The sequence below is a fragment of the Gambusia affinis genome, linkage group LG22, assembly GCF_019740435.1.
Source record: "Gambusia affinis linkage group LG22, SWU_Gaff_1.0, whole genome shotgun sequence".
Taxonomy (NCBI): domain Eukaryota; kingdom Metazoa; phylum Chordata; class Actinopteri; order Cyprinodontiformes; family Poeciliidae; genus Gambusia; species Gambusia affinis.
The window spans coordinates 21,567,033-21,587,345 of NC_057889.1; the positions used below are offsets into that span (position 1 = coordinate 21,567,033).

Genomic DNA, 20,313 nt, shown 5'->3' on the forward strand with positions numbered 1-20,313 from the left:
CAATGTTTCTGTTCGTTTCAGGGGAAACGGTCGCATGTAGTGGCATTAAAAATGTCTCCATGTGATTAATAAGCTGGCAGGTGGAGTTCAGATGAGCAATATGAGCAGCATTAAACCTTTCATCAGGCTCTTTATCGATTTAGGAAATTGTAGTAAAACTGTTTTGGGGCATGTCATGTATAGAAAATATCTTGCAATATCTTGACATTTGCGTTTGTAAGCTCAACCAAATAAATGTTTCAGATGTCCTTAAACGATATGAGTGAAGGTATTGTCAGCTGATGTGCCTGAATAAAATGTATTTAAAAAAGATTGGTTTAAACTCCCTTTTGAAGCAGCTCACGGTGCTTTGAACATTATCTTCACTAAGTTTTACAGTAACAGAGAAGACGGAAACTCCTGCAGCTTCGTTCAGAAAAATCCCCACATTAAACATGACATCCAGAACAGGAGAAAACCAAACAGAGACAGCATTACCCAGGCCTGGTAAAACTGGAGCTACTGCTTCATAATGGATATAACTGACGTGACATCACCCGCAATCATTCATCGAGGGATTTTAGAAGACATGAAAACCTGATAACAGAAGATGAACTAACTTCTACTGAGGAATGAGGAAGCAGCTGTGAAGCATCAGGCTGGACTTGAATCTATGCAGAGATGAACGTTAGCAAAGGGGAACGCTTTATCGCTTTGGAACTTTATAATGATACGTAGGCCTAACATATTAACTTTCTCTTTATACAGTAAAAACTATATAAAAACAATTGGTTTTGCATGAATTTGAAATATAACATTTGGTGTAGAAAAATATATTTCTGGTTTTATAAAAAAAAAAAACAACAAACAAGCAAAATATTAAAATGAAGAAAGTAACGGAAGCGCAGAAATGTAGTTTTAAGCAAAGTCCAAAGTAAAAAAATGAGAGAATTAAAAATGATATTTTTCTATCCATTCAGACCAGAACATCAGGAGATCCTTCCTCACATCCAGCTGTGGACCCGTTCAGATTAGCCAATAGGAGTCACTGATCCTTAAAACGCTGCCAATACTCACCGAGTCACACTCAACCTCACATGTTCTTTTAAAGTCCAACAGAAAATTTGACTTTATTCACATCATAAATTAAATATAGCAAAATTACAAAAGGTGTGTGTGTTTTTATAGGGAAGGATTTTGAGAAATGTCCGAGTGGATCTTCATCTGGCGATGGAGAGTCTGGGTGCGTCCGGTATGAGTCGGGCTTTTGTGGCGTCCAGATGATGATACTCCTCAATCAGTGCACTGAGAGAGGACAGCGCCTCAGAGAAGGCGTTCTGCTCCATGCCGTCTACGTGCAGGTAGTGGTGTAAGTGAGCCTACACACAGGCAGAGACAAAAAAAACCAAGGATGTTAGGGGGAAAAAAGCAGGTTCAAAGGAACAACATTAGATCCTGATGTTGAACAGGAAATCAGTGCTGCTTTCAGCAAAACAGAAGCACCATGCTGCCTCTGCCATGCTTCGCACAAACTGCATTTCCATTGACCTTAAACTTGTGCAAGTTGGAATTAGAAAAATAAATTCAATGGAACCACAAAAATAAAAAAATAAAAAATAAAATTGTGCCTCACAACTGAAGGACTTCAAACCTTCAGAAGCAGAAGTGGCTGAAGCTCACTGTGCAATCTACATGGAGACACTCTGTGTCTACACTGGAGTCACCTCCTGACTTCATCAGGTGCACATTACAGCTGAAAACCGACTGGTGAGTTTGAGATCTTTCTGCTTTGTTGGATGTTTCTAGGTCTCAAGCTTCACTTCGGCTTCCGTGACACGATGTGAGCTTGGAGGAGTCAAACAGATCAGTCTTTATTTTGCTTGACTGGAAAACATTCCCTCCAGAATACACACAGCTTCTAGATGTGGGCTGTCAGTCTTAAAGTCTGTGTTTATGTTGGACGCAGTGTGGATTTGATACAAACCATAGCAACCTTAAATGTCTTGTACATTAAAGTTGCATACTGCACCTATCTAGACAGAATTTCACTGATAAATGAATAAAAGCCCACAATAAATGCAACATTCATTTCTATGACAGGTGTAAAGGTAAAGGTTTATGCAATAATCACCTTCTTCTTGTAGAGTTTTGTGAAGCGGTCTCTCAGCTCCATGAAGGTGGGCTTCACACAGGTGTTGTTGGCCAGCGCCAGCAGGGAGTGGGTGTGTCCTACAGGGGGGACGGAGCACAGGCCCGTCTTCCAGCCCTCCTGATTCCACGACACGAAGGGCAGCGACGGTCTCAGCCTGAGGACGGACACACAGAAGATGAACAGTGCAGCTCTGATGCTCACATGGTTTGATTAAAGCAGCCAGTTAAGAAAGCAAAAAAAAAAAAAGACAAATACTTAGAATGTACAGATCAAGATTCAACAATACAGACTATGTCCACAGTTTTAATATTAGTGAAATTGGAAATGCACCAAACCAATATCTGTATTGTTCTCGATATTGAAAAAAAAAAAAAGATCTGCTTTTTGTCATGTGACTGAGGAAGGTTCACTTTTCATCAAAAACTGGAAATTATTTTAAACTAATAGCCGAGTTTAATAGTTGTGTATTCATATCTAAAAGTCACATGACAATATCCAAAAATGTTTTAGGAATGAAGTTAGTGAGTAAACTTTTTACAGGTTTTAAGATAATGTGAAAGATGTAAATTTCACCAGAATTTCAACATTTAAAATGCTGTAGATGTAGAAGTTTTTATGCAGTTGGTGACTTACCTGCTAGGCAAATCTGGCTTGTTTCTGACAAAAAGTAAATATTACTATTTAGAAAATCTTATCATGGTGCTAATTCTGGTACATATTGCAATAATGATATAAGTTCCATCACTCTGTGACCTTTAGCCTATTGTGGGACTCTGTCAAAGCGGTTAAATATTATGTTAGTATGCAATAAAAATAAAGTTCATAACACTTGGAATATATTAGCTAAGAATTAGCCAATTTATGAATCCTCTGAATATTGCAACAATGAGTAATAATATTCATTAGTTAATTTCATTGATCATGGCAAAAAATGATCAAACCTAAAATTGAGTGGAAAGAAAAAGTGTGATAGTGAAGATGCACATGTATCGTTAAGTTTGAGAAGCAAAGCCAATGTAAGAGTGTGTGGAATATTTATGAGGTGTGGACAGCTGAGTCTGAGTTTCAACAGGCTTGAAATTTACTTGGGCAAAGGCTGAAGAGGAAAGCCTTTAGTAGGGCTGCACCCACAAATCAGCCCCAAATTACTTCATCTTAGCGCATCGGTGATTGGTTAGAGCCTACATGTGAAACTGAGCTTATCCACTGATCTTAACTAAAAATCAGACACAATCCTCTTTGCTTTGTTATGAGAAAGGTTTGATTGACAGACCAGCCCCCCAGGTCAGGTCTGCACAGGCATGGTTAACAGTAATCACTCTACTGCTTCTAACTATTTAGCGACTTTCCAGACCAAAACAAAAAAATTAATCAGCAGGTCAGGCTTTTAAAAGACCAGGAAGCTGCTATCGGTGTCTTGATAGCTATCTATTCTATTAATGTGTTAAAATGAATCTGGATCAGAACCCCATAATGTCATCTGGCATCTCAAAGACTATTCAAACAACAGAATGCAAACACAGGCAACAGATCACACACTGACATTATTTAATCAAAATTCAATTTTGGAAAAACACCAAGAGTAGCCCAGAGTGAGGAACTGGTAGAACCACCTGTAAGCAGCAGCTTTAATTGGCCCTTTCTCCTTAACTTTATCAGCCGCTCAGATCTTCACGGAGGAATTTCAGTTCACTCTTCTTAAGAATCGGTTTGCGGTTTGAGGCTCAACTAGGCCAGACTGACCGCTGCTGTGTGGAATCATTCAAGTTTGGGTCGAGCGTCAGCCATTTAGTTTCACTAAATATTATTTAATTCAGGAACAATCCTGCAGACCTAAGCAGAGGCAGAGAGAGCCTGATCCTTCCACACAAACCACTCCTGTTCATACTTGCTCTGGTGGTGGAGATGAAGATCTGGGCTCTGTGGTTATTTCACTGAAGACTAGATGATCCACCCTCAGGGTGAATTAGCTGGGATATGAAGCAGGTGGTTGTAAAAGTATTGTATGTAAAAGTCTACATATAATATCTACAACAGGCTTTTGAAAGTTTTCAAACTATGATCCATATCCCTCTTCATTTACTTCAAAAGAAAAGGCTCATGCAATAAAATAGTATTTTTCCTTTTGGAAAAGAGGTTTCATTTTGTTTTAAAATAAGAATCAATTTTAGTTAATTTGGTTGGCTTTTAAAATAAAATATTTTACATAGTACAAATTTATAAAACTGTTTTTGTTTTGCCAGGCTAGGAGAGTTTTATTTTGTAGCAGCAGAGATAAAAGTGGCTCTTTGAATGGAAAAGGTCACCGACCTCTGGGCTATAGTACAGAATACTCTCTGCACCCACATCTACACAAGTCCACCAATGCTTTTTAAACATTGCTGACAAACTCAGTATGTGTATCTTTGCACAGCAGAGAGAGCAAACTGCAAAAACTTAAAATCTTACAAAGTGTTTTTTGTCTAGTTTCTGGTTCAAATATATCAGTAGACTCAAAATAAGACAAAACTAACTTGCAAGTATCTTTTCAGCAATACGAGCCTGTTTTAATTAAATAATTCCTTAATGTTAATATAAAAAAAAAGAGTACTACAGGGAGATTATTTCACTTATAAGAAGACATATTTCCATTGATATAAGAGAAACATTCAATGGAACTAGTGAAGGCCATATGGACTTGAAACACGCTCCTATATCAGGTGTACTAAGATATTTGCACTAGAAACTAGACCAAAAATACTTGGCATGGGAACAAGGAGAACACACACACGTCCCAGAGACAGACCCCTGCAGAGATTCCAAGCAGGAACCTTCTTGTATGCCGACACCTGCCCTCTCCCTTCCCTCTCAACTCTTTTTAATAGAAACTTCAAACACAGATATGTGCTCTGACACCAGTCTGTGCTTTGATTTGTCAGGAAAACGAGCTCAGGGCAGCAGAAGGGAGGCAGTCATGAGTCGGTGCTGCCGCTGCTGAATGGGGGTATTATAGGAACGCATGAGGGTTAAGGTCATGGTGGAGTTTCTAAGGGTGGGTGATGAAACTCTCGGCCTGTTTTGGTGAGGAGATTGAGGGGAATCGGGGGACTTAGGTCTGATATTCTGACCTCTCGATGTTCCTGCGGAGGTCAGACACCTGTACGTTGCCCCGGACCATCAGAGCACAGGCCAAGTAGAGGCTGTGCTTCGGGTCGGCCCGGATCAGCTGGTGCTCCTTACTGAAGGCATCGCTGAACATCTGATCCAATCTGGAGTAAAAGAGAGAAAATATACAGACTTTTTTAGTAAAAGTCAGTCCATGTAACAATAAACTCATTTTTAAAACCTCTTTTCTCTAGATACTGTAAATGTCTTTAAGAGACGCTGAGTGAAGTCCTGTTGAACTAGGAAGGTTTTCTAGAACGTTATTTATTAAAGGGGCAGTATTTGCTGAGATTCTGTCTCTTCCCTTCTGACAGAACTGAGTCAGGTTTTCCGGTCTCCTTACCCTCAGCTTTAGCTCTGTTCACAAACAGTCTACTAGACTTTAGTGGCTTGAACAACTCAATCTTAGGTCCATCAGACAATTGTTGTGTCCAAGCTCAAGGGCCGCGTCCTTTGACGGACCCCTAGTGGTCAACAAAGGAGCTTTCGATGAACACAACAACCGCTCAACAAATTTGGACAGTCTTTACATGAGTGTTGTCAAACTGCACTTCTAAAGGGCCAGTGTCCTGCAACATTTAGATATCTCTCTGCTTCAGCACACCATGAGCTATTTAGCATAACTCTGTACAACTTAGCTGCGTGTTGGTGAGGCAGTTTTGTCATTTAATTCCATTACGTAGGACAAAGGACACATCTAAACGTTTGGCCAGACCCTGACCCTTGAGGACGGAGTTTGAGAGCACTGCTTTAGATGCATTCCCATCCTTACCTTAACGCGTGTCTCGTCACTTAACATCGCAACACTGCTAAACACAATGTGGAAAAGTGAAGCTGGAAATTTTTTCAGTTTACTAAACAAAGTCATTTTACAAGATAATTTAAAACGGAAGGGTATGTAAAAGACAAAAGCCTTGCAACTCACCTACTTTCAAGACTTACATTTTTGTACCTTCTGTTTACAACGTAACTCCTCTGCAGCTCTATCTTCCACTTTGTGCGACATTGTTACTAAAATGAAAACCTTTCGTTCAGGCAGACACATCAAAAAAGTAGTACGTAATTTTAAATATATAGTTTTGAAGGTTTTTTTTGTTGTTTTTTCCACAAATAAAACCTGAACTTTGGCTTTCGTTTGCATCCAGCCCGCTTGGGTTATGAAGATTTTGGAAGCCATTGTCTATTGTAATATTTACTCTAACTGTAGTTATCTTTCATAACGCAGGGAGGGAAGCATCTGTTGCTGAGCTTGCTGCTACCTTTTCATGTTCTAAATAAACACCAGGGATGCCATCAGTGAGGACTTAATGTGAGCTCAACTCCCCAAGCTCAGTGGGTGGGAAGTAAAAATATCTGCCCTGACAGTATGAAAGCAGACCTTCTAGTAGGAATGTTGACATCCGCCAGTGTGTACAGGGGCGTGAGGCTGGGCACTAGGTAGTGTAAACGAGGGAAGGGGACCAGGTTCATGGCGATCTCATTCAAATCCATGTTGAGAGAACCTTCAAAACGTGAAGAACTGAAATCAAAAAGAAACCATTGTGAGTCACCAATCCCCCAATTTCAATAACTTTAACATATGAAATATAAACCAACCTTCACCAATTCCACTGGAAATTACATTAGGAATAATAAACATTCAACTTATTAAAAAACAATCCAAACAAATTTTGTTAAAGTAAATGACATTCCTGCTCAAATTGAAAGCATAAACAGTTGCTCAAAAAAACCAACTAAAAAAATCAGCCATGACGGTTTCCATTAACTGTGGATAACTCAAGTTTGTTCATAGTTTGAATAAATAGATATTATGTTTCCTTTTTAGTGTGTCAAAAACGCACTTTTATTTGCGAACTATAACAGCTGATCTTGGGTCATATGAAAATGTTTTTAGCACAAGTTGCTAAACAAATGTTGATTAAATAGAATTTAGATGAACATGTTTGTTTTCGGTTTGAATACTTTACAAGTTGGTTTGATACAAACATTGTAAAAAGAAAGGATGCTTCAGTAAGTCGACCACAATCATTTAGCATAAATCAGAAATAACATCCCCAAATCCGTTTTATGCTAAATGTCTACAGGACATTAAACTGTATTCTTAGAAGCTGATTAATTAATTAACATTTAATTAATGTTCATTAATTAAATGCAGCTTCATACCTGGTGATGTTGAGTAGCAGGTTAGCTACTATGTTATTCATGGCATCAAATGGTTTCTCTGTTGGACTGACCCCCCCCTGTCCAGAGGTGACTGTGCTTTCTTTCTTTAGCACACTCCCAGGTTTTGCATCATGAGACATGAGACTGATCTTGTTCACGATGTCCACCAGAGACTGGAATAGAAAAAGCGATACATAAAAGAAAAAAAAAAGAAAAAATTTGGGTTTTGTTTAATATGCAACGTGTGGGTTTCTGAAAGAAGAAAAGTGAAACCTGGTTTTCAACAGGCAGGACACAATCTGCATGCTCTGTCAGCTCTCTCATGGCAAGGACACTGTTATAGGGAGAAGTGATGACATCGTCTTCTGCTGATGGATACATGGCAGTGACAATGCGACAAACATCAGGAAACTCCTCCTCCAGCAGGCTGAGCACTCTGGTCCCCAGACCGGACCCTGTGCCTTTTTTTTTTTTTAGAATAGAATAGAATTCAACTTTATTGTCATTGCACTGTCACAAGTACAAGCAACGAAATGTAGTTTGCATCTATCCAGAAGTGCTATACAGGATATAAATATTTATTTACAGGTGTACAAGACTAAATATAAATATAAATATAAATATGGGAGCTATATACACAGATTATACAGAATATACAAGAATGTTAGGAAATGGATTATATATGTATTAGTAGGTTTACAATACAAGGTAAATAATGGCAGATAAGATTTACAGATTGCACATGTGTGTGAGGAAAACAGTCCGTGGTGTGTGTGTGTGTGTGTGTGTGTGTGTGTGTGTGAGGATAGTCCATGTGTTATTGTTATATGAGAGGATAGGGGAGTACAGTCCTTATAGTTTATGTTTTATGTCAGGAGGCGTTCAAAAGCGTGACAGCTGTGGGAAAGAAGCTGTTCCGGTGTCTGGGGGTTCTGGTCCGTACGCTTCTGTAACGCCTCCCAGAGGGCAGGAGGGAAAAGAGTGTGTGTGCTGGGTGAGTGAAGTCCTTTGTGATTTTCCCGGCCCTTTTCAAACACCGCTTCCTGTAGGTGTCCGTAAAGTCAGAATCAAAGTTACTGCAGTTTACAGGCACAAAGGCAACTGTGGAACATCCTTCAGTCAGTGACATGACAACAGAAAAAGGCTTCCAAAGACTAAAAACTTCTGTCCAGGTTGGAGTGCCATCTCCGTTAGATATTTCTTTACTTTTTGTGAAGCCACTGTTCTTACTTCATCAGAGGAAGACACACAGGACTAGGTCCAAACCCTGAAGCTTTTATTTAGTTGATACAAAATACTTGGAAATTGAAGTAAAATATGCCAAAAATTTGGTCCTCAGTTTTTCTGCAGTTGTGTTTATAAGTGACTTAATGATGGATTCACTAAATAAGGATTTCTGCAGGAAATGCACTTTGACTGAAATCAGATCCAAACTGTTCAAGAATTTGTAAAGCTGAGACCAAAGCTGCTAAAATAACTTTTACAATAGAATGTTAGCTAAGTATTGCATGCATCTTATTAATTACTTTGCAGAAAACAATTCACAACGTTGCATGCAGAACTCCAGGATAATAAAACTATCATCAGCAGCAAGCAGCTAATCAAGTGAGTACTCAAAGTAATACTGTCTCTGTGCAATTATAAGGTCAATGAATAAGGACAAGTCTGTACAAATGTTATTTTTACCAGGAACTATTTATTCCAATACAGTGTAATGATGTTCTTGCCTCAAACTTAAAGATTCTTAACAACTGGTTGTGGGCTTATCCTGCAACTTTCACATGATCCACCCATGAGGCAAGATCCTGCATGGAGCTCCAGACAGATGATGAACAGTATTTCTTTCATTTGTGAATGCTTAAAAAGCTCAGCTGCCACCGTCTCTCCAAGAGTCTTGCTAGTCATCTTGTAGTCATTTACAGCCACATGCAGATCGACCATCATGTCCCTGATATGCAGGCAGCTCTTTGGTTCCTGCACATGTTGGTGGAAAAGTTGCAATGGAAGACACTGATTCTGTGAACAGGTGTGCTTAAAATGTAGTAAGTTGGGGTCACTAGTTGGTCTGAGGGAATATGACATAAGCAGTCTGGAGGAGACATAAACCTACATGGGTTGTAGAAGGTCATATTTGAAATGTATTTCTTTTCCAAATTTGGATATTATGTTAAATTAACAGCATTGTCATTCTCAATAAAAAGAAAAAGCTAAAATACTACATCTATGATCTATGTTAAAATGTTAGCATTTATGGGGCCCCTGAAGGTCTGAGCCTTAAGCAGCTGCTTAGTTCATCTATGCCTTGTGTTTCCTCTAAATTTGACCAGAATCACGTTGTGTTTTAAGTCACACTGGCTGGCTACCCAACTGAAATGAAAAGACAAAAAGAAACACCGTCTTGATATACAAGATCAAGTTTCATCTGAATGTTTTGATGCAGAAATGAAAATAAACACCTCAATCCCTTCATATCCTGTTGTATTCATTTCACAACCCGGATCAGATAACACACAGCATGTTTGAATTATTTTATATTTCCTCCTTGTTACATTTCATTATATCAATGAGAGCTTTTAAAAACATGAAATGAGTTGAGATTGAAATAGATAGGTGAGAGGTCAAAGAAAACTACAAACAGGCAAAAATTAACTCATTTGTACAACAGGGGGTTAGAGGGTGTGTGTGGCTGACCTCCTCCCATTGAGTGAATGAGGAAGAAGCACTGGAGACAGTCACAGTGTTCGGCTGCCTTTCTCAGTTTGTTCACTATGGAATCCCTGTAGGCCGAGCCGTACCTCAGGTTTCCAACAGCCCTGAGTGGATAAAGATTAATACAATGGGACCAATGGTAAATGATTAATAAGAAAGAGTAAATGGAATACAATACATTCTTTACTTTTTTGTGAAAATACATGTCTGACACCTTGAAATAAAATCCAAAGTTGTTGATTACCTCCAGAAGTCACCTAATTGTATATATTGTATGTAGTTTGAGCTCAGTACGAATTCAGATGTGCCATTTTTGTATTTAAAGGGGCAGCATCATGTGTTTTCCAGGCACATGGTGCCATTTTATAGCATTATCAAGTAACTATGTTAACTTCAGCTATTATAAATTGCTGTACATATCAAATATGACTCAAAAGAAATTTGACTTCCTAACTTGACACCTTGAAATTGGGCATTTGTCTCTTCAAAAACTCTGAAACTCCTCCTCCAGAAAGTCATCAGAACGTCACTCCTCTCTTGACCCTTTAACAACCTTTTTACCAGCGTTGCACTGAGAAGTAGCTCCTATAATGAGCTCAGTAGATGTGCATTTCCACCATATGTTTGCTAATTGCTGCTAGCTAGTCTGAAGGAGCTGGATGGGGGAGGCTAAGGGCCTGGGCTGCTCTGTGAGCCACACGTTCATAAGTTCTACCCATGCCCCTCAAAGGCATGGATAGGTCCACCCAGGAGTTTTGCACAGTTGAATAGTTGCCATGGAGATTCAAGTATTTCTCAAACATGAAAAAAATCAAGGCAACACTCCAGGTTTTTGATGAGGGAATAACATTAGAAGATGATGTGAAGCTAAAAACAGTTGAATTTACATTTTGTTTTGTTTGAGCATGTGACAGAGTTGTAGAGGATTTAACAGGAGCTGAGAAGCAGTGGGCAGGGAAATAAACAAGAAACAATTAAATATTGGTTATCAGCCATAAGAGCAAAATTAACAACAAACATTAGTATTGGCCAAAATTTTTAGATCGGTGCTTTCCTAATAAAAACCTGACAAAATGTGAAATGTAAATTGTTTTTCCAAGGCAGTGAAACTGTTGCCGTGTTAAAGAGATTATGTGACACTGAGTGTTACACTTTTCAGAATTGTTTTCACCGGAATTTCTCGAGCCTGCCCCCTGGAAGTGGAATGAATGACAGCCAAGACATCTGCCTGCGTTTTGACACGAGATACAGAGATTAAGATTACAGGATGAGCTGCCTCCCAGAGTACAGCTACAGGTTGAACAGGCCAATTGTTCTAGAAGAATAAGACATTAAAAGAGGTTTTGGGTGTCTTGTGGGAACTCCCCTTTAATATGCTTCAAATTCTTTTCTCAGTGAGTCACTAGCAGTTCTCGTTCACGTGCATCTATTCTTTGGTTCTTAACAGTAACTGTCACGCGGCAAAACACATGCAGAGAACATTTTCACACGTTACATAATTGAATCCCTTTAGTCTTTTACTACAAGTAACATAATGTGTGTGTGGCCTTGTATTTCATCCAGGGTAAGGACCATTTTGTCAACAAATACTATGCTGTGGGGACCGACTGCTCTTTATGGGGCCCCTTATGGGCCCCAAAAGGCCCCATAAGAGGGTTTCTTTTTGGTTAGGGGTCAGGTTTATGATTAAGGTGTGAATTGAGTTCATGTCAAGTTTAGGGTTATGCGTGTACTAGCAATGGCTATGTTCAGGGTAAAAATCGGAGTCAGGGTAGGCTGTAGAAATGAATGAAAAACCAATGGAACTCAATGCAAAGTCCCTGTGAAGATGGAAAGATTTACTGTGTGTGTGTGCGTGTGTGTGTGTGTGTGCGTGTGCGCGCGTGTGTGTATTGTAAGTCTTATGTGTTTCTGTGTTGCCCTGCGATGAACTGACGACCTCTCCTTTCACCCTGAAGATAGACACCAGCCCTACACAACCCTGCAAGGGTAAACGGATATAGACGAGGGTTTGTAAAATGAAATTACAGATTAGTTTGGTCTTATGTGTTGTGCGTTTAAAAAGCAACAAAAAATTCTGTTTTAGCAAATTGTTTCACTTCCTTGAACCAAAACAACAACCAAACTACCCCTGAGCACAGTGCCTTGAGAAATCAGTGTGTCGTAACAGAATGTGTGAGTGGTTGTAAAACAGCTGTAACATGATAAGAATGATGGTGCGCCACAGTTGCTCCACCCTGACGGAACTCCTGTGGCGTGTCTGTCTCTCACCAGTTGTTGCCTGAACCCGAAACGTCCGTGAGGAGCTGAGCGCTGTCGAACACTTCCCTCAGTGGGCCCTGCAGGATTCCGTGGACCACGCCCTCCTCCATGTCGATCAAGACTGCCTGAGATGTGGTAAATATGTGAGAATGTGGCGCCAGCGGACGCTTTAATACATGGGTATTTTCCTTCAGTCACTGTAAGCAACTCATAGCTAAGTTTTAAGTTCACAACTGATACTGATGGTCAAGTAGACTCCCCAGAACCAGAACCAAACATTGAGAAGCAGCATTCAGCTTTTACACACCACAAATCTGGAACAAACTTTCAGAAAACTGCAAAACAGTCAAAACACTGGGTTCCTTTAAATCTGGACTAAAAGCAAATCACCTGTTTAGAGTTGCTTTTGAAACATTATTAACATTTTTAAACATTCTGATGTCTCGCCTGATGATTAATCAGATACAAATTGGCAGATTCTGTAAGTTTTTTATTTAACCACTTAGGCCTGTAAAATACAATCTTAGAATCATATCAAACGCAAAAAATACATACATTCTTAAATACTAAAAATATTGTATTGTACTTAGATATTTTTGAACCTTTTTGGCATAATCACTTCTCAGTATATTTTTGTTTTGGCAAATTGCCTTTTTCTGAGTCTGCATGCTCCATTTAACGACTAATCGCTTAGTAAATTTGTTGACGATTTCAATAATTGATTTATCGTGATTAATTCAATCTATGGTTTCAGGCCTATTTTCCAGCCGTTTGATCCCCCTTACACAAAAACCCCACATGTGAAAACCATGTTGCAAATGAAAAATTAAACATCTGGCTGAAGTCATCAGAAGTGCAGCAAGCTGAACGGGAGGCAGTGCCAGACGAAGAGACGCCATCCTAAAAACGACACCTCTGACATCTGCAGCAGATGCTGCAAAGCTGTGTACGGAAGTTGCGGGTTACAAATAATTTTATTATCCTGATTATAAATAGTGTAAACAGTTAGAATAATATATTTTTGTTTTAAAACATGCCCAGTACTGCGGGTGCTGACATGGCGTGACATAAAAGTGCCAACATTGTTAGGTAATTAGGAGTAATTGCAACAGTTTATTGAAAAGACAAAGCAGCCTTCCGCCTAAGAAGAACATGAAGGACTGGTCGAAATTCTAAAGAAATTAACAGAATGGAAAAAACAATAATGTATGTTCTCTGAATGGTCTGACTGTTGGAGACATTTATACAAAATAATCTGTCAAGAGAAGAATAGACACCATGACTGCAGTGAAGCATCAGGGTACAACCCATGAATGGAGTTCCCTTTCACCAAAAGGAGTAGGCTAACTTGCAATTCTACCAAAGAACACTGCAATGAATGAGATCAAGACACTTTCCATGAGTAACTTATTCTAAAAATGAAACAATAATTCAATGGTGATCAGTGCACTTTGCAATGAAAGACAAACTAGCTCAAAGATCAGAACCTTGCAAGTCTGGAGCTGTATTGAGGATTTGAACCCAACTTGGAGCCTGTGGTGTGTGGCCAAAAGAAACTGGATACAAAGGAGGAAACAACTCCAACTACCATAACTACTAGCTGTCCAGCGAGCACCAATACCTAACAGGTATTAAAGATTCAATGCATACATAGAAGTAAAAGCTTCTATGCTTTTACTTTTAAAAGCATAGAAGCTTGTATGCATTGTGTAAGATATGCTAACCAAAAAAAGCATACAGCTTATTCTGGTCCTAATGGCAGCAAAAACCCCAATAGTTGAGCTCCATGAGTGACATAATTAATATAAACAGACGAAAATGACAACATATGAAGGCAAACTGCTATGTGCTTAGTCATAAATAATAAGTTGATTCTGTTAAAAAAATATATATAATTTATTGAAAAAGGACATTAATTGTTGTACTTCATTAAGGAATTTTCTTCAAAGAGCTGTCAGAACAGCTAGAGAGCAAAGGTTTTGTCACAGTCTTCCTAAAGCAGAGGAACTTTTTCTATCCTTGAGAACTCTCAAGCTATTAAAAATAAGATATAAATATATCTTCAAGATCATCTAAGTTACATAAAGAGGTGTTTTCTTTTGATATATGTGTTCTTGCAAAGGAAAAAGTTGAAGCTGGTCGACTGTTTTCAGTGCACCAGCAAAAGTTCTACTATAACTTACAGGAAATCTAAAGTAGGGAGGTAATGGGTTTCATATGACAGTACTGAGAAAACTAATAAAAAGTTAGTTCCGTTCCTCACTTGCCCTACAGACCATATGCGAGGTAAATGGATTATGTGTGAAACTTAAAAATGTACCAAAATGGCACAAAATCGTAAATTAAATGAAATGTTTCTTTCAATTAAATTTGTCATCCCCTTATGTAAATTTAACTGAATAAAGTCTAGCCACTGGTCCATTATTTCTAGCCTCTCTCCAGCGGTCTCTCTGGGCAAGCTGCCAGGCCTGAATAATTTCTTCTAATGAACAAATAAAAGAATAATTACAGCATTAAACACTCAGCCCACACCTGTTTTGACACTTTTACAGTACCAGATGGTGCTTGTTAAATATCCGATGGCAACTTTTTTAAAATCATGGGACAGTGTTTAACTGGTTATTGAACTTCAAAAGGACTGCAAAAAGTGCTACCACATTAGTGTTTCAAAAAAAATCTATCACTTATTGATGTGTCACAACTTGCTAAAGTTTTCACCCTGTTTTAGTGTGAAATCCTTCAGACAGATGTACAGTTGTACTTGCAATTGTAAAGTTGTGGGTTTGATTCCAGCTTTCTCCCATCACATATCAATGTGCCTCAGTTTGTCTCCTAGTGCTTGAAACACTGGAAGCCGTGTTTCAGTGTATAAATATGTGCAGTTTTTTTTTTTTTTAGGTGAACATGGTTGCAGTATTACTTATACATTCAATCCATCTTCATGGACCTGTTTTATGTTGTAGCTGCCTGTGAATAACGTATCCTTTGACTGACTGGTTACCCCAGTGTGACATCTGTTCCACGATGGCTTAGGATGAAGAAATCTACCTAGAAACCTTTCAGAGAAAAACATCTGTATAAATATTGTGCTTTTGTTGTACACTCTTTTAAATCAACCTCTCAGCTGAAGATTTCTTTCAATTGGATGGAGTAAGCTATAATTAATAATGGTATTTTTTTCCATACTCTACAATTTGTTATTCAAGTTTTTGTTTTTATACTTTTATTTTGTTTAAATCTATGTTTTAACTTTCCTGCCACTTTGCTGCTGTTGGACCTGAAATTCCCCACTTATGGACAAAAAGGTCATTTCTATTCTGTTCTCTCCTTTTAGACAGGTGAGTTTGTCACCAGGTAACAAACTCACCTGGTGACAGAAGAATCCTCTGTTGATACTTGAATCATTTATAAATGCCTCCTTTTCTCTAATTCGTCTTCCACTTTTTGTTGAGCATGTTGGGGCCACTTCTTATAGCAATTTAATTAATTGAAAAACATTTCATAATACTTAAATTTTGTCAAATGCTGTTTGGGGTTCCTTTTTTCTTTTTTTTTTGCCATTTTAGAGACATCATTGTTACCCAGGTGGGGCAGGACTTACTCTAGCCTTCAGGTGTTGGATCCTCCCTCCGACATAAAAGGCTCCACCATCACTTTTCCTGGAAACATGTGTCAAATATCAAAATAGCAACAGCTATTCCGTCTCCACCTTTCTGTGAATTAAGGTGCAATTACCTTGGATCCACATTACGGAAGAAGCTGCTGAGGGCCTCGTCGTACAATCCTCTCTGAGGAAGGAGGAAAACACAAAATGTTAGGATGAGCTTTAGGGCCAAACAACTTTGAAGATTCTCTTTGAAAAAAGTTAGACAGATTTTTAGGTTGCTGCTCTGATCTGCATACTTCATTAAGGTGTAGCAGTTTGGTTTCCTGGTACAGTGTTACTGTGACTGAAAGGTATGAAGGATGAATGATTAATGATGGAAGGTATTTTTACCTAACAGAATAACGTAAAAACAGTTCACCACAATTTCTCTGTGATGCCTTCTAAACGGGATCGTAGAGAAGGTTAACACCAATATGTATATTTAATTATTCTTTGATCTAGAGCAATAATCACATTCTGTGGGGAGAAAAAGAAGAGGTGCTGAAAATGAATAAGGCTAAATCTCTGCATATAGTGAAAACAATCCATTGATAAGGAGAAAATAAAGAGATTAATTGAAATTGTTTACAGTGCTTACATTCAGAAAATTTGAAGTCAATAAGGCCAGGCAGCCATTAAAAAAAAATACAGCTGCACATTTTTTATGTGCAAGTAAAACGGGTCACATTTTACCATCTAAGCCTTTCAGAGCCAGCATGTTCAAGCAAGTGTATAACTGTACCTGACTCCGCCTCTAGTGTTGCTAGTGTTTAGGAGGACTCTTTGTATTAACATAACCAAATTTAAGATTTATTCATCCTTTCAGTTTGTCTCCACATATTCCCTAGATGTAGGTGTGTACAAGCAGTGAAACATCCAAAACATGCAGGACAGCAAAGTTACAAAGGTCAACCATTTTAGCTTTAATAGGAGCCAATAATGAGTCGAAACAATAGAACCCTTTATTATAATTCATTCCCAAAACGAGAGCCATACATGATCCACCATGGAAATCAGCAGATCCCTCATCACTACAGTTCTTTTTAAATGTGTTCATATTCTTCTGTTGATGGTCTGGTGAATATCTGGCGCCATCCTCTGACTGAGATCATTATTGGCCCTGCTGCCAGAGACTACCAGTGTTGGACATTTAAATATGGCCTCCATATTTATTCAGGTAGTCACAGTCTCTTTTGGCCTCTTGGATGAGATGCTGATGCACTCAGAGTAATTTTGGTTGACCAGTCAGTCCTGGGAAAGCTCACCACTTTTTCATGTTTTCACCTTTAGTGAACAATGGCTCTCTGTGAGAGAAGACCTAACTGTTGAAGAGCTAACACCTTGGAAGTTACTGTAACCCTTTTCCACACTGATAGGTGTCAATGACTCTCTCATCTGTTCATAAATTTCTTTAAATCATGGACTAATGTGTTACTTTTTAAAATCTTTTAGCCTACCTCATGTTGTGAAAGGTTCTATTGAAGTAATTTCTTGATTCTACACTCCAGATAAAGGGTAAAACCATATGACTCCCTACCAGACAGACCTTGAGAGGAACATCTGTTCCCTCAGGCTTAGGAACACTGTGATCCCCAGAATGAACTGCCAGAAATCCTATTTGGACATTGTGGGGACAAAACCTTGGTTTATTCACTGGGCAAATGGAAGCTGATAACAGAAGACTTCTGAGAAGTTGTTTTTGTTTTGAACTTACTGAACTGCTCTGTGCAAGGTCACAGGTGCATGTGAAAAGACTGTCTCTTTTGCAACGTATCTACTTCTTTCTTTTCTCTTGGATTTGCCAAAAGTCTCAACTGTCATTCTTTTCTTTGACCCTTAAATAAAATGACAGAATACATTCTGTGTTATTCTTGATTCATTGTTAAATGGAACAGTGTTTCATATCAAAATAAGATTCATTTATCTCCTTAACAACAAATCGTTGTACCGCTAGTAACTAGCTAATTTGGCTGTATGCTTAAGATCACTATCCATTTGGAAGATCCTTTTGTGCCTGACATTGAACTTCCTGGCTTAGGACTTTAGATGTTGCTTTAATATGTTCACATTGTTCTCTCTTTATGATGCCTTTTATTTTGTGAAGCTAACCAGTCCTTCCTGCAGCAAAACATAATGACAATGTGATGCTGCCACCCCACATTGTCATTATGCCCCAACACTTTTTGTTACAACAGGTGACTAAGGGCTTTGTCCCTGAGCATATTTCATAACTGTATTCTTCCTGGCTTACCCGATAGCAACTCTTTTGGATGAATGGCTTTTTTCAGAAGGAGCGGTATGATAGCTGAATATTCCCATTTATTTAATGCTTGTATACAACACATATTCAAGAATACAAATCCAACAACAATATGTTTTTATTTATGGTACTTTTGATGTAAAAGAAATATTTTTTGTATTATAGCTTACAAGAAATAGATAAGGTAAAAAGCCTATGTGCGTTATATTGATGCTTTTAAGTAAATCTGAAAGCGCAGGTGTCTGAACTTGGTCGTACGTGCGCGCCTACCTTGTTGACGTGTGCGTGCTCGCGCAGAGCCAGATCCCAGAATCTGCAACCGACCTGGTTTCCACACTGCCCGACTTGAAGAGAACATTTCAGTTTAGCTAGCAGCAGTTTTTCCGAGGTTATGTATTAAATTGGCGACATATAGAAATCATTTAAAGCAATTTCCCAGAAATCAAAACCGAACCACAGTTTTTCAGGAGTTCAGCTTACCTTGAACAACAATTGACTGAGTCATGACAGCAGCGAACCGGAGACAGCAGCACCAGCTATACTGGTTAATGCTTCAGGGAATCGAGATAGCAGCGGTGTACACAGGACTTTTGAAGGCTGTGTGAAGTCGCGCCTTCACAGTGTTTGGTCCGGTACTGATGACGTAATTGCCATAGTAACAACATGGGCGGTGCAGCCGTACGTAGAAAACGTAAGTCTGTAAGCCGATATCCCGTTATATGAAATGGTGGAAGTTGTTTTTGTTATTCACTTATAAAGTACATAAATTGGATTCTTAAAGTTACAGGGGTTTCTTAGCAATGGTTCACGAAATGTACTTTCTAAACTATTAGCTTTTTCACAGCCCGAGTTACATATTATACAAATCAAATGGTAGACAGACAGACATACTATTTCTGTCTTTTTAAAAGAAGTTTAGACAATTTCTCCATCTCTGAAATCTGTCAAAATTGGGAATAAACTGGACAATTTATTGCTGGGCAGTAATTATTTAAAACAGTCACTCTTTTTCGTAAAAAAAACAAAAAAACAAAAAAAACTATGCACCTCTATATACGAAGAGGGCGTAGTTTAGGGTTCCCTAGCCTGTCCTTAGAACCTTGTTTATCACAGAAATGCGTTCATTGGTAGAATCTATAGCAATTAAAATGCAGCCCTGTCATTCTTTCAACCATCTTCTTCTTTAGGAGTCACCACAGTGGATCATCTGCCTTAGAAATTTATTCGCTCCAAGCTTATTCTTTTCCCTGTCCATCACATACTGCTCTATCCCTCATGCCCTTCTCTCGTCTTCTTCTCTTGCCTCTAATTTGTTGTCCAGAGTACATGACCTGGTTGTCCCTGAGATGAGCTCACTTCACTTTTTTTATTGCCATCATAAATGATAGTAGACAGTGGCGCAAAAGTTGGCTATAGCGTATGCAACGCATAGGGGCGCTGCACTAGAGGGGCGCGAAAAACGATGTGGGAGATTTTTTTTCTAGTCAGCATTTTATGTACTTAACAGGTGTGTGTGCATGAAACGATCAATAACAGAGGAACAGCACTGATTAGGCGCCCCTCCCCTCCTGCCAGCCGCTCTCCCCTCCCATACAAATAGCTTGGGCAGCGTCACCTTCGAGAACGCGCTGAGGCGCGTTTTTTTTCTCTCTTAAATTTGTCGTAATGCATCCACAACAGGGAGCTAAAGATGGGGCGCAGAAAAAACTCGGAGCCCAAAACAGAAAACGGAAGAGGGGGAGGGATAAAGATGTTGGAGAGACGAAGAAAAGCTTTTCAAAGTGGTTGAAAGACAGTAGGTAAGTAATGTCAGTGTATCAACAAGAGAGTTGTAAATATTCAGGTTAGCTTAAGCTAGCCTAAAATGACAGCTGGTTGTTGTTGCCCAATACGGGACGCGATTTATTCCGTATTGCTATAAATGTCTGCTAGACACACCTATTACACACATCTCAACAATAAGTGTAATAATGATGACCAAAACAAAACACGGGAAAT

The 20,313-nt window shown here is 38.8% G+C and overlaps 1 protein-coding gene across 1 annotated transcript; it reads right to left on the reverse strand.

Annotated features, from left to right (window-relative positions):
• Window positions 1-692: 692 nt before the first annotated feature.
• tube1 (tubulin, epsilon 1) lies at window positions 693-19,236 on the reverse strand. The gene is made up of 12 exons (XM_044105656.1): window positions 18,796-19,236; window positions 18,586-18,659; window positions 16,145-16,197; window positions 16,011-16,068; window positions 12,419-12,534; window positions 10,130-10,251; window positions 7,712-7,899; window positions 7,439-7,611; window positions 6,654-6,794; window positions 5,239-5,379; window positions 2,111-2,285; window positions 693-1,358 (listed from the first exon to the last, which is right to left on the reverse strand). The coding sequence occupies exons 1-12, from the start codon at window positions 18,818-18,820 to the stop codon at window positions 1,200-1,202; spliced, it is 1,425 nt and encodes a 474-aa protein (XP_043961591.1). The 5' UTR covers window positions 18,821-19,236; the 3' UTR covers window positions 693-1,199.
• Between the last annotated feature and the right edge of the window lie 1,077 nt (window positions 19,237-20,313).